General features: G+C 52.9%; 1 protein-coding gene across 1 annotated transcript; it reads right to left on the reverse strand.

Moving 5' to 3' along the window:
* Positions 1 to 1,100: 1,100 nt before the first annotated feature.
* FOXD3 (forkhead box D3) lies at positions 1,101 to 2,309 on the reverse strand. The gene has a single exon (XM_066556035.1). It carries the CDS (start codon positions 2,307 to 2,309, stop codon positions 1,101 to 1,103), a length of 1,209 nt encoding a protein of 402 aa, XP_066412132.1.
* Positions 2,310 to 14,622: the final 12,313 nt, after the last annotated feature.

The following is a 14,622-nucleotide window of genomic DNA, read 5'->3' on the forward strand; positions in this document are numbered from 1 at the left end:
ATTAACTGGGAAAGGCCGATCCCTTCCCGGGGGAAGATCCGCTGTTTTAACCTGATTATTTATCTGATCTAAACGAAAGATCCGCGCTCGGATACCGCACGGCCACGGCCTGAATATATATATATATTTTCCCTCTAAAATAAATAGTAAACATTTATTAAATCAACCCAACGTGGTTTATTTAAAATAATTTCCCTTCTAATTAGCCCCGACCGCAGACCCAAAGCGTACCTATTCCGGCCGGGAATGCCGCAGCGCCGGGATGTAGTGTTGAAGTCAGGCCGAGAAAAAAATTAATATATTTAGGGAAACATCACGGCGCGCTCGCGGGAGTCTCGGATCTGCCGGGGAAGGTCGGATTTGGAAGGAATCGGGGTGAAGGCGGCCCCGCCGCCGCGGGGCCAGGCGCTGTCGCTGCGCGGCCGAACCGGGCGCAGGGACCGCGGGAAACCCGCCCGCGCCGCCACCGGCGGGATCCAAAGCTCCGCGGCACCGGAGAACCGGCGCTCCGCGGCCGCGCCCCGAGCGCGCCTCCAGCCTCCGCGGCCGCGCAGCCCGTCCTGCGGCCGGGGGTCACAAAGACACCGCTCACACAGAGAACGGGCAGAGCATTTTAAAAATTTATTTACAAAGTTGTGTACAACACGAAGGGATAACATTTAGAATACATATATTCATTCATATATAAACAGACTTCTATAATAGAATGACAGCGTTTTTCCTCCTTTTTTTTTCTCTCCAAAATTCTCTCTCTTTTTTTTTTTTCCTGTTCGTTCGTTTAATATTTAAAATTTCCCCCGCTTATTTCTTTTTTTTTTTATACAATTCTTTTTTTCCTCGTTTGTTCGTTTATTTCGGATAAAACCGCTCGGAGCGCCGGAACCTTCAAAAAAAGTGAAAGTTCGCGGCTCCTAATCGCGACCGTCATTTTCGCCTCTTTAGAAAAATAAAAACCCCGAAAGCAACGTCAGTGATTTTTGATACAAATATGTACAAGCGGCGGTGGCGGCGGCCGGTGCCCGCTGCTGCTGCTGCTCCGGGTCCGGGCGGCCGCGGAGCCCCGAGGGGGCGGCCGGAGCTCCCCGGGGCGCTGCCCGGGGCTACTGCGCCGGCCACTTGGCCTGCACGGCGGCGGCGGGGGCCGCGGGCTGCAGGAACTGCCCCGCGATGATGTTGGTAGGCACGCTGAGGATGGGGGCGATGGCCGCGGTGGTCCTGGCCAGCGCCAGCGGCTGGTGGGCCATGAGGGCCGACTGCACGGTGACCGGCGGCCGCAGGAAAGTCTGTGCGCTGGCGGCCGAGCTGGCGGCGGGGACGCCGATGATGTTCTCGATGCTGAACGACGGGCGGCTGCTGGGCTCCGACTTGACGATGGAGCCGGCGGCGCCCAGGCTGTTGAGCTGCAGCTGCAGGCTGGGGCTGAGCTGGGAGTTGAAGGCTTTGCGGCTGAGCTCGCTGGACGGCAGCAGCGGCACGGCGGGCGGCAGCATGGGCCCCACCGGGGGGATGTAGGGGTACTGCAGCGCGGCCGCGGCCGCCGCGGGGTGCGTGTAGGCGCCCGGGTGCAGCCCGTAGGGGCGGCCGTAGGGTCCGGCCAGGCCGTAGGCGCCGAAGCCCTGCATCATCAGCGCCGTCTGGTCCCGCAGGTGCTCCTGCTGGTGCCGCTTGAAGCGCTTCCTGCGGCGGAGGAAGCTGCCGTTGTCGAACATGTCCTCGGACTGCGGGTCCAGCGTCCAGTAGTTGCCCTTGCCCGGGTTGCCGGGCTCCCGGGGGATCTTGACGAAGCAGTCGTTGAGGGAGAGGTTGTGGCGGATGCTGTTCTGCCAGGCGGGGAACTTCTCCCGGTAGTAGGGGAAGCGGTTGCTGATGAACTCGCAGATGCCGCTGAGCGTCAGCTTCTTCTGCGGGCTCTGCAGGATGGCCATGGTGATGAGGGCGATGTACGAGTAGGGCGGCTTCACCAGGCTGCTCTTGGGCTTGCTCTGCCCCGCTGCCCCGGCGCCGCCGCCGCCGCTCGCCCCCTCCTCGCCGCCCCCCTTGCCGCCCTCGGCCGCGCCGCCGGGGGCCGCCCCGGCCGGGCTCCCGCTGCCGCTGCTGCCGCTCTCCGCGCCCGCCTCCGCGGGCAGCGCCAGCTCCGCCGCCTCGTCCAGCGGCAGGCGCGGCAGGGCGGCGGGGCTGCCGGCCTCGCCCTCGCTGTCCTTGCCCGGCCCGTCGTCGCCCTCGCCCACCACGTCGATATCCACATCCTCGGCCGCCGGGACGGCGGGGCCGGACATGTCGCTGGCGCTGCCGCCTCCCGACAGGGTCATCCCCGCTCGGCGGACGGGGCGCGGCGGCGGCGGGGCCTCCCGCCCGCACCGGGCTCCCCCCGCGCCCCGCTCCCGCCGCTCCTCCGACCGGTCCCGGGGGCTACACCCGAGCGGCCCGGCTGCGCCCCGCGGCGCCGTCCCCGCGGGGCATGGGGCGGCCGCGCCCGCTGCTCTCCCGTCCGCGGGGCTGCCCTGGCCGCCCGGTCACCTCCCGCCGCCGGGCATCGGGGCTCAGGCGGCGCCGCCGGATCCCGCCCGCCGCGATGCGCGCCCGAGGGCGCCGCGCATGGGGCCGCTCCGCGGGCCGCCGCCGCTCCACCGCTCCGCTCCGCGGCCGCGCCGCGCACCGCTCCGCCGCCCTCCGCGCCGGCTTGCTGGTGTAGTTTTTTTTTTTTTTCTTTCCTCTTCCCTCTTTCCTCCTCTCGTCTGGCTTTTTTTTGGCCGCTGTTTTTTCCCCCCCTCGGCGGAGGGAGGGGACGGAGCTGCCGGCGGCCGGGCCGGGCGGGGCGGGGGCAGGAGGCCGGGGGTCGCGGGGCCTCGCTCGCCACTTTGGCAGCGCGGCGGTCCCGACTGCCTGATAGATTACTTTCCCGTTAAAGATATACTCGGAGGCGGCTCCACGTGACCGCCTGACGTCAGGCGCCCCGCTGTGAAGTCATGCAAAACTCGAGTTGTTTCATGGACTGTCAACAAAGACCGGCGGCGGCTCCGCTCTGCCCGCCCCGACGGGGCCCGACGGCACCGGCACCGTTCGGCCCCCGCGGAAATGCCGCCGCTCCGGGGCTCGCCGCTGCCGCTCTCGGTGCGCAGCGCCCGGAGCCGCCGCTCTCGGGGCGCTCGGCAGCGCAGGCTCAGCGGATGCGCCGCCGCAGGAGCGCCTAAAAGCACCAAGTTTGGGCTTTGAAACCACTTTTCAGTGGGTTTCTTTTTTTTTTTTTTTTTTTTTTTTTCCCAGCGGCAGCAGGGCAGCAGCACCAGCTGGGAACGGAAGATCAGAGAATAGCTATTGATTTATCTATTAGGTTAGTTGCAGAGAGAAATAAAAAAGACCTAAAATAACAAAGGGAAACTATAAATAAAGAACCTTTTAGCCGGTTACTTTTTTTTTTTCTTTGCTTTTTTTTTTTCTTTTTTTTTCTTTTTTTTTTTTTTTTTTTTTTTTTCTCTTTCCAGAGGTGTTAACGACTTAATTATTGCGGGCTTTAGCATATGAAAAAGTAGGAAATGAGGGAGTGTGTGTGAATGTGAGGACCGTATTGCCGCGGCCCCAGGTAAGCCCCGGCCCGGGGAAAGGCGCCCGGCGGGGCGGGAGGGGGCCCGGCCGCCCACCCCTGCCCCGCTGCGGAACCCCCCGCCCGGGCCCTCGGCCGCGGGTGGCTCCCGGGGTTTGGCTTTTTAATGCGTCCCGCCGAGCCCTTCGCTCTGCTGCTTCCCGCACGTGTTGTCCGCTTTCGGTAAATACAATTAAATTAGGGGAATGCCCCAGGAGTCAACGATTTCCTACGAGCGGCGCTGGTTTAGGGAAAGCCATTCCCGTCCTTGTCCCAAACCCATCGGGGCTCCGAAGGGTCGCTGTCCCGGCCCCTCGCAGAGCCTGTGCCGGGCCCGTTCCCGGGGGTGGATGGGGGGACCCTTCCCGCGGGCGCGGAGCCGCTTTCCCCCCGCGCTCCCGCAGCATCTCCGCGGCCCGTGAGCTCCGCACCCGCGCAGCGCCCGCTGTCACACGCGCAGTCACAGAGCCACACGCTCACACACACGCACTCGCCTTGTGTGACACCCGGCGCGCCGCAAAGGCTCTCCCAGGGAAAAAAAAAGAGGAAAAACCCCAACTCCGCAGCCCCCTGTTCCATTTGTTGCGCTTTTCTTCGGCACAATAAAAGTCAAATTAATTGATTCGTATTATTAATTACGGTGCTTAGCGTGAAAAGAAACGTTTCCCCTCGATTAGGGCTCTATTGTGCTAATCCCGTGTTCAATCACGGCTGCCGGCTGAGCGGGGCCGCCCCGCTCCGCGCCTCTCCGCGCCCCTCCGCGGGCGCTGCTGCGGCTCCCAGGCCTTCACCTGCTGAAGTTCAGGGCGGCATTTCGAAGCCCATCCCTTTGGAAAGTATTCGGGAGCCCACACGGGCGGAGAAAAGCTTTGCTAAAAATCAGGAAAGTTTCCCCCAAATAAACCGGGAGCCCCCGAACCCATGGAAGTTCAAGGACTGGAGGGGAGCAGGAGCCGCGTCCTGCAAAGCGATAAAACAATTAAAGCAGCTCCCGTGGAGGTGGAAACCCACAATAATGACACGGCCAGAAATAGAAAGTGGGCGCCCATATAGACAGATAGATTTAGCAACAGGAGAAAAACAAACTGTATCGTCCGGATCGATACGGAGTCAAATAGAGACACGGCAGTGCAACGGGAAAAGGGAGGATGGAATAAGTTATTATAGAGAGGGAGAAATTAATTACAACTCAATTTGATTCTAATATGGGAAAGCAAGATCCTGGGCTGCGAAGCGAGTTAAAAATAAATCCGGAGGCTGAGCCTCGGGGGTGGGGGGGATTGTGGAGGAAAGACAGGGCTGGGGCAATTTCTGCTTCTGTAATCGTTTTAAAGGAAGGAGAAACCAAAGGTGTCCCCTTTCAGCTCCTTAAGCCTATTACTTTCACTAATGAGTTATATAAATCGTTGACCTGACCTGGATTAAACCAGCATTGTCGTTCGGTACAAACGTGCGGGGGTAAAAGGGCTCGCAGGAAAGGGGCTGCGGGTGAGAAATCCCTGTAAAATAAACACATCCAATGGAAGGGACACGACAGGGACACACAGACATCCCCCGACCGCTAGGACCGGGGTCGGGGCCGAAATGGGGCGAGCGGCGGGGCCTGGAACCCCTTTCAGCAGGGCTTTTCGCTGAAGATGTAGATTATTAAATATATATAATTTCCCCCCCTCTATTCTTAGGCCTCTATTTGCATGTGTTTGGATTTCTTTTTTCTTCTTCTTTCTTTCTTTTATTTCCCTTATTTTTTTAATCGTAATAAATCGCTCGTAAACCCGGCAGACCTCAGTGTAAAACGAAATTGGTCATGTTTCCAAAACGGTTTCGGATTTATTTGTATTGGAAATGTATAAACATCCATTCTGTAAAAGGCAACACGTTTAATTAACGATGAGAGAGCAGTTAGGGGCAGAAAGCTAGTAAAATTGTGTGATAAATTTATGGCATTGTTAGCGTGCTTTTAATTATGGCTATTATGTTAATTATTTCACATTAGCATGGAGTTATCAGCAGCATGTCAGATTTAATCAAAACGAGCCTTTCTCTCGAAAACTGTGCTTTTCATTCGCCGCGAGGAGAACGGGGGGTCCCGAGCCGAAGCCGCTTTCCCCCTTCTTTATTTATTTAAAAATAAATAAATGAAGGCTTTTAAAAAGAGACTTCCCAATGAAAAGAGTGGCTGGACGTGATCCGGGCTGGTGCAGGCGGCAGATCCCTTTAGGCTACAGCGAGCAGCGCAGGGAGGCTGAGGAGAGAAGCGACGCTCTTGTTTTTTAGGAATTCACCATTTTCACCCCCTCCGGAGAAGGCATTTTATCATTTTGGATCATTCTGTCAAACAATATGATGTTGCTCATTTTTATCTGTCCCGTTTTACAAAGCCCCCGTTCACACTGCTGGCCAGGACAACGCGCCTCAGTACAAAAGAATAAAAGAGACAAGCCGGGAGGATATGGGATCGCTGCATGGATCAAAAAGGAGGAAAGAGGAGGAGGTGTGTGCGAGTGTGAGTGTGAGTGTGTGTGTGTGTGTGTGTGTGTGTGCGCGGTGGTCTCGCAGCGGCCCCGGGCCGGCTCCGTGCCCGGCGCTGCCCCGCAGCTCCGCGGCCGCGGCTCCCGCACCCGCTCCGCACCCCGCGGGGCCGCTGCTGCCGCTTCCCCGAAGGCTTTCGGAGCTGCCGTGCAGAAATAAGAAGAATTGAACGCAGAGAAATACAAAGAGAAATTAAAACCCGCAGGTGTGCCAGCAGCGAGGCGGGCGGCGGAGTTTTGGGGGGCTCCGTCCGCGCCGAGGTGCGGAGCGGCCCCGCGCCCGCGGAGAGCCGCGGCCATCGCTCCGCGCAGCCCCGCGCAGCCCGGCCGGCTCTGCCCGCGCCCCCTCCTCCGGCCGGCCCCGCTCCCCCTTCCCCACGGGAGCGGGGGGCTGCGACCACGGCAGCTGCTGGCTTATTTTTAGAGCATTTCCATTCCTCCGGTTAATTTTAGATCGATCCATTATTTAGCCCCAGTTCGCCTTTAGGGAAACCCAAGCTGGGGGCGGCCGGCGCTCCGCGGCCGCGGGACTTTCCCCCGTGCGAGGTGCGCGGCCGCGCAGGGAAGGCGACCGTGGGGATCCCCCCTCGCACCCCCGGCGCTGCCGGAGGGACGGGGCCGCGCCCCGCGGATCCTGCGCCTCCCCCGGCGGCTGGCCCGCGTCTCCCTGCGCTCTTTGCGCGCTGCCTTTCCCGCTGAGCTTGGCTTTCACCAGGCGCGGGTTTTCCACGTCTCCCGCAGCCTTTTCCCCTTTGGGAGATACCCCCAAATCCACACACGCCCCCCCCCCCCGCCCCTCCGAGCGGGGCCGAGGTGCCGGGGCTGCCCCGCGGGTCCCCGCCCGGCCCCAGGGGACCGCGGGTGGGTGGGGAGGCACGGAGCTCCCGTCCGGCCCCTGGGAGGATGCGGTGCAGGTGCGGTTCACATTCGTGCGGTCGCACACGCTCCCCCCGGGCAGCCCCCGCCGTCCCGCACCGTGTCCATCCTCCCTCCGCCCCTGCGGCTGCACCCGGAGCCTCTCCCTGCTCCGGATCCAAACACCAGGCAAACGCCGGGCTGGTGCATGGTGAACCGCGAGTCGCCTTCAGTTTGGGGCTCGTTTTCCTGAAGGCGCGTCCTGGCGCCGGTCATGGACTCCTCTGTGCCTCCCCTCTCCTGGGAGAGGGCAGGGTACAGGTGGAGGGGCAGCCGGCGGTGCTGGCTCGGCTCGGCTCGCAGGGAGACATCCCCGACTCGGATACAGGCAGGAAAACATCCCGGGGAGCTGGCAAAACCAGGCAGCAGCACTCAGGTGTGCCAAGGTATCCTCTTGGGATCCACAAAATAAAATCAAAAGGGTCAGAAGAGTGAAGCCTGGTACAGGTTAGAGATTTGGGTGCTTTACAAAGCAAGGAGAGAGCAAAATTAATCAAATAAGTTAAAATACAGAATTATTATTATTAGGCAAATGAGGCTGCGTGAGAGAGAAGCTCTGCCGCCTTTTGGGCAAGAGGGCTGCAAAGTTAGCTGAGACCTGATTTGAAAAACAAAAAACAGAAAACACCCAAACATTTGGCAGTCGTTCAATCAAAATTCGTTTGTTCTTCAGATTCTCATTTTGCAAATCCCCACTCTAAACAAATGGATATTTATCCCCAGTTTTGGCTGCAAGCACCTGCACCCACTCTGCAGTCCCACGCAGCACTGGCATCCAGCAGTGCTGATTCCTGGAAGGGCCCTGCTCACGTCCCCAAACATCCCCAAAAAATGGCTAAAACCCATCTCCCGAACAGGCTGGCACATCCCTGCCCCTGGAGGAGGCTCCTGTACTGTGAGCCGTAATAAATACACAGGAACAAAAATCACAGGCAAAAAAAAAAAAATTCCTTTAAATTTGATTGATTGGAATTCATGGAGGGAAGGGATGGGTGGGAAGGGGTGCCGCTGGCCAGGGCTGTGGGGGAGGCCCAGGGCAGCCCCCAGCCCTGCTCATGCACAGCAGCAATATTGGGGTGAGGCACGGACACCCCCAGCTCATCCCCCAGGGAATGGCTGCTCTGGGAAGGGATGTGCTTAGGCCACCCTCGCTCCTTCAAAACCTGGGGATTGCTCCATTTAGGGATGGAAAGGGCACTCTGGAGAGGCTCAGGAGAGAAGATTCTGTGTGAAAATGAGGGAATTTTACGTGAAAATGCCCCTATTTCTCTGAATAAACCAACAGGACAGAATATTTTTTCCTTCATGTCCGTGTGGCCCGAAGGGATGGTGCGAGTGGTGCCGGCGTGGCAGCAAATATGGGGACGTGCCTTCAGAGGGGGGGATGCAGCTCAGAAATAAAGGACGCGACTCAGAATGAGGAGCCAGAGCCAGGCAGCAGCGGCAGCTCCTTTCACACCCCTGTGCCCTGGCAGGCAGGCAGGAGGTGCGAGGGACACACAGCAGGGCTGTTTGCTCAGCTATTCCCCTGGCCAGCCAGATGCAAATGAAGACGCTAAGAGGATTTCCAGGGCCGTGAGGAAATCCCTTTGCTGAAAACCGGGAGCTCTCCATGGGCTGCCCCAGTGCTCCTGGCAGCACTTAACTCACAGACACCCCGTGAGATTCCCCACACCGTGAGATCCACCAGCTGATTCCATTCCATTTCATTTCATTTCATTCCTCAGCACAGCCAGGACACTGGTGGGAGCCAGCTCCCCCTCCTCGTGCTCTGCTGCTTCCCAGGGCTTTGTTTGTTTGTTTTTAGCAGGATAGTTCTGTACAGCACCCTCGATTCCCTTTATTAAGCACGCCAAGACAAGGGGTGAGTTATGGCTGTTGTTAATAAAATTACTCTGCTAATATTTTTCCCCAACTCGTGGAATATTATTGATGGGTCAGGGATGGGCCCATCCCGAGGCACGGGGCCCATGCATCACCCCAGCTCCACGTGCACCATCCAAATGGGGCCTTGGTGGAGCGTAAGTGGTGCACAGGCCTTTTATGGGCCTTCTGCAGAACGGTGAATTTTACCCAAAATGCAGGTTAAAACCCATGTTAGGTATTAATGTAATCAGGTCCATAATCTCTCCATCAAAAACTCCCCAAGCACCTCTTCACCTGCTAAACCAGGTAGCTCCTTATCTGGAGAGTGCTGTAACACATTCTAGGGGACTTCTTGGTTGTTTTTGGGAAAGAAAATATGAATTGCTCAGTGCCTGCAAGTCCTGGCTTAGGGCAGGGCATGGCGAGTCACCAAAGGGCCATCCTGACCTGCCAGTCCAACATTTTCCTCCTCCACCTTCAAACACCGAATTAAATTTTTCTATGAAAACTTGGTGACCTCCACAAACGTATTGGAAACAGAAGTGCCACTGTAGAAGGAAAAAATCCTGCTTTATTTCCCCCCCACCACCAAAATCTATTTTTTAAGACCAAAAAATATCTATTTTCTATTTTTAAATTTTTTTGGGGCAACACACTTCCAGGAGAGCTGCAGATTCCTTCCCCCACGAAGCTTTATCAGCTCCATTCATCAGGGCATTTCTGCAAATTCCATTTAGATCCTTCACCTTATTAGAGGTATTTTATTAAACATTTTATTAAAGTCTTTTAATGCCTTCCAGGGCATGTTGTAAAACCCCACTGATTTCAGAAGCTTCTGGATGAGCTTTTCCAGCACTTCCATGTTGAGAGCACATGTTGGCAACTTTGCTCCTGTCTAGGACAGGACAGATAAAACCAGGGAGGGTTTTAACTTTGACCAAAATCATTAAAGGGTGGTATTTCCAATTAAAAGTAGAGGATGTGAAGAATAAGTATTTATTCCGTAAAGCACGTCGGTATTATTATTTTTTGTTGGATTTTCTGCTTTTGCTCAGGTGAGAAAAATTTCCAAGAGGAATTCCAGCTGAGGAAGTGATAAAATATGTTGAGCTGGGTCAGGCAGTATTTGCAGTCTGTAAATAAAGATTATTTAGGGACTCTTGTTAAAGTATTCTGTGATAGAAGAGTTCAAAGACATTTTAAAATGGATTCTGAGCAACTGGGCAGAGAGAAAATATGTCTGTGGGACCATGAAACATTTATCTGTCCCGAAGGAGACAGGGGAAAAAAAAAAGCCAGGAATGATCTATCATAAGGGAGGAAATCTGCACCTCAGCATTTGCCAAAATGTCTTAATTGCTTTGTAAACTCATCTAAATAAATAAAACGTGAAGGGCTGTCTGGGCTCTCTGCTAAGGAGCACTGAGTATTGCCTGGGGATAAAAATCTTAATCCTGCCCAGGGCTGGGCTTGTGCCCAGTCTGGGCCTGGCTGCTCCTGGTGCAGGAGGTCAGGATGGGGCCACAGGGCTTGGAGCAGGTTCTGGAGGTGGGCAGTGATCCCTGCCCCAGCCTTGGCCACAGACAGGAAACTCACACCCATTGTGGCTCCTCTTTACTTGTTTTTTTACTGCTCCTTGCGTTTTTCCTGGTGAAAATGGCTCTGTGACACTCACGGATCATTCACTTTCAGGGCTTGCACACCATGGTTGTAAGAGGGCTCCTTAAAACTTTCCAGTTTGTGGCTTTCCTCCTCAAAACCCAGATGAGATCATTGCTCAGGAATGTGTTACAGCACCCTCCAGATAAGGAGCTGCCTGGTTTAGCAGGTGAAGAGGGGTTTGGGGAGATTTCAATAGAGAGATTGTGGACCTGAATACATTCTCGTGGCTCCTGTGACAAAGGTGATTTTCCCCCTCTACTCCTCTGTGGTGAGACCCCATCTCCAGCTCCAGGGTCCCATCAGGATGTGGAGCTGCAGGATAAAATCCAGAGGAGGCCATGGAGCTGCTCCAGGGCTGGAGCTCCTCTGCTCTGGGGGTGCTCACCTGGAGAAGGGGAAGGCTCCAGGGAGACTTTAGAGCCCCTTCCAGTGCCTAAAGGTGCATAGCATTTAAACCATGTAAATGAATGAGACTTAAATATGTGCTTCAGGTTAACAATATTCTAAGGCTGAACTAGAGCTTCATTTTCCACATAGGTCTTGTTCAAATTTGTAAGGTAAATTTTCATCTTCATATATATGAAATATCTTCCTTCCTGCCTTTCTCCTGATAGATTTTACCATTTTATTTTCATTTCTTAGTGAACCTCAACCTGGAGCAATGGTCACTCCTGTACTGAGGCTGCAGCAAAGGCAGCTCCTGAGTGGCTTCAGGCTGGAAATGGGGCTGGTGGGTGTTTGACAAACACTGCTCATGGAGAGAGGATGACCAGAGGAGGCTCATGGCTGAGACTTGTCACACTATCCTGCTGCTTTGGCTTTTATTAATTAATTAATTAGGTTTCTAATAACTAACAGCCCAGTCCTGCACTCCTTCTGCATGCAGAAAAGGACATTTTCTCATAAAGCTGCGCTGGATCCTGAACAACTTCTCTCATGGCATTGCTTCCCTTGCAGTAATTACTTGCAGGAGTTTTTCCCTGAGTTGGTAAGGATTTTTCAGGCTGTCATTCTGGGAAGGACATATGTCCAGCATAGCTATAGCTAGCATGTCCTGCATGATTTACATGTTTCTTACGTGTGTGAAATGTAATATACTTATATGTTTTGGAGCCATGTATTTAGATATGATCTCACATAAGTCTGGCAGATAAATATGTTCATCTCATATAGCACTGACAGACTTATTTTCACTTAGGACTGCTTTTATTCAAGGACTTCTTTCTGTCCTTGGTGTTGGCTCAGCTGGCTCATTATTAGGTCCAAATTTTCCCTTCAAATTTCAGCAATTGAAATAAAACCACGTGAGCAACGTAATTGTTGTGTTTAAGTTAAATATTAAGGTTAGATATGTATCCAGTGGTGGACGGATTGATGCCTGTCTGTGTGGGATTTGATAATTGCTAGGAACAGGAATGATGTTTTTATTTTCTATCTGCCCATGATATTTCAGTGACCAATCTCCAGGGTTTTATTCCTTTAAAGAATGACGTGGAACAGGCTGAGCTGCAGCTCCTGACCAGGTGAATGGCACCTCCCTTCAAAAACAACTTTGTGCAACTTGCTGCCAGAATTACCTGGACAGAAATCTCCTTGAATTTGTGTTTCTTTCACATTGCTCATCTGATTTCCTGAAGCTGAGGAAGAAGGGGGAGGAAGAGGAGTGTCCTGATTCTGAGGAAGGTACGAATCTGAAAATGGAGAACTTGAAAAAAGTTCAAGAGGAGAAATTAATTAAATAAATGCTAATATAGAAGTAAAAAACCCCACTGCCTGACAGGAGAGCAGCATTTTAATGGCATAACTCGTGAATAACCTTGCTGAAAGGTCTTTGTGCTCGCTGCCCTTTGGTACCTGACTGTGCTTCTGTGCTGCAATGTTTGTTCCTGGTTTCTTCTGCTAAAGTTTATAAAGCCAACTTTAAAAAAAAAAAAGGGGGGGAGTGTTTCCATAATTATCTCCTCACCAATCTACTGCAGTAAATTACCCCCCAGCCCCATGCCTTGGTGCTTAACACAAACCAGATGAGAGAGCTTCATATTTAGTTTAATAAACTGTAATTTCTGACAAAGGTAACTGTCACCTTCTGTTTCATTCTGTGCGTTTATTTTTCAAGCACCAGAGCTGACCTCCGAACTCAATCTGCACTTGCCTATTGATGCATAAATATCTGTAATATCACAGTAAATTAAATTCAGTTTTAAAGGGTTTCTATTTAACAATCTGTCAGAACTTTCACAGCGTTTGATTTCTAGTTTCCTCTGTCCACTGACAGGTTTATCTCGATATGGCTTGATTAATGAAACCTTTTATTTGCAGTAAGCACACCTATTATTACCATAATCTCTTAATGCTTGCTTAGGCAACATTGTACTCTGACAGCAGGGCTCCAAAAACTTCCAGCCCCTTCACTCCTCAGCAGAACAGGCAGCAGGATTTGGGGTTGGAGAAGGGATGGCACGGGATGGAGAAGTGGAAGTCCTGCTCTCCACTCTTGGGGGTGTTTGCAAAATCAAGCAGTTTCCCAGTTTAGCAGGTTTGGAAATGTTATTTTCATGGAATAAATGTGCCTTATTAGAAAGTATTTTCACCTAAGATTAACAAATCCACATTTAGTTTTGATTAATATTTCCTAGGGAGGAAAGGGACGTCCTCAAGATGAATTCTTATGGGTGATTTGTTGAATTTAGAGAAATACACAATAGGATAGCCTGGAGAAGGTTGTATAGGTTTGGATATCAGAGTTGTTGACTCCAACTCCTGGTTTTCTTAGGAAAACCCTGGGAAAATCACTTCATCTCTCTGCGCTGAAATCCCATCTCACTGATGGTCGTGGGTAATGGAATAAATAGAATTACACCACACAAGGGCCAGAGCAAAACTGCTCCATGTGAGAGACAGCCAGGCCAAAACATTCGAAATTTCTTTCCTTACTGCACAGGAGGAAGCTGAATTCCTGATCCCCCCACACTTCCAGCATGCAGAGTGTCTGAGGAGGGCTCTGCAGCAGGGACTTGGATGAAAGATGAGCTGCCTTGGTACAGGACAGAACGAGGAAGGAACCAGCAAGTCACACCCCTGGGCTAGGAAAAGAGGTGATTTTCACCCATGAGAGAGCTTCATGTTTAGACAAGTTAAGGAGCACTGCAAACTTCCCTGGGTCCCTGAGGAGTTTCTCTTTGCAGGTGAGGATGAACTTGCAGCCCCACGGAGAGCAAAGGGAGCCGTGACACCAAATTCATCATGGCCATGGTTCACTGGGAGTTTGATTCCATTCCTATTCTTGTTTACAGCTGGGATTTGGGCTTTTTCCAAGCTGCTCCTCGCTGGGAATTCTTTGTTATAAGCTGATTGTCAAACTCTGTCAGATTCTGACAATAAAGACCCCACCTCCCAACCTGAGCACCTGAATTGAGACTGAATAATTTAGGTGGGCTCTGATTTTTGGGTCATCTCCAACTTTCCAGGGACACCCTTTGCTTTTAGCTCTCCAGGATCTCTCTTCTGTTGAAATCCACATCCCTCTGGAATCAGGCACAAAGTTGCCAGTGAAGATTTGACTGCTTGCATGCCAACACAAGGATCCCATGTGGAAAATGTCACTCCAAACAGTCACAAATCCCTCTTGTGCAGAAATATCAAGAATTTCCATGTCAGCACTATTAAAAAGGAGAATAATTCTGAAGGTGATTTGTGCACTTGTTTCTTCAGGATGAAAACATTTCAAGAGGTTGATTGCATTAAGATGTTAATCAGCATCAGGAAACATTCTCAGCTCTGCAGTAAGACCCAGAGAGGCACGGGCATTCCTCAATAAACAACCCACAAATGAGGATTACATTTGTCTGTACAAGAGCACATGCAAAATCTGTCTGTACAAGCACTCTGCACATATAAACCTGATCTCGGAATATTTTCACGGTATAAAAACTTGGAGAGACTCATTAGAAGCAAACTGGATATTTTGACTCAATAAATGCAATATGGTTCGATGGTCCTGCACCCAGTGTGTGTTTCTGCAGCTCCAGGAGAGACACTTTCAATACACAACTGCCTGTCATAAAAGTG

The sequence above is a fragment of the Molothrus aeneus genome, chromosome 9, assembly GCF_037042795.1.
Source record: "Molothrus aeneus isolate 106 chromosome 9, BPBGC_Maene_1.0, whole genome shotgun sequence".
NCBI lineage: Eukaryota > Metazoa > Chordata > Aves > Passeriformes > Icteridae > Molothrus > Molothrus aeneus.

Bases quoted from the DNA above. Each gene is read 5' to 3' on its own strand.
- FOXD3 (XM_066556035.1), bottom strand. From the start codon at position 2,309: ATGACCCTGTCGGGAGGCGGCAGCGCCAGCGACATGTCCGGCCCCGCC.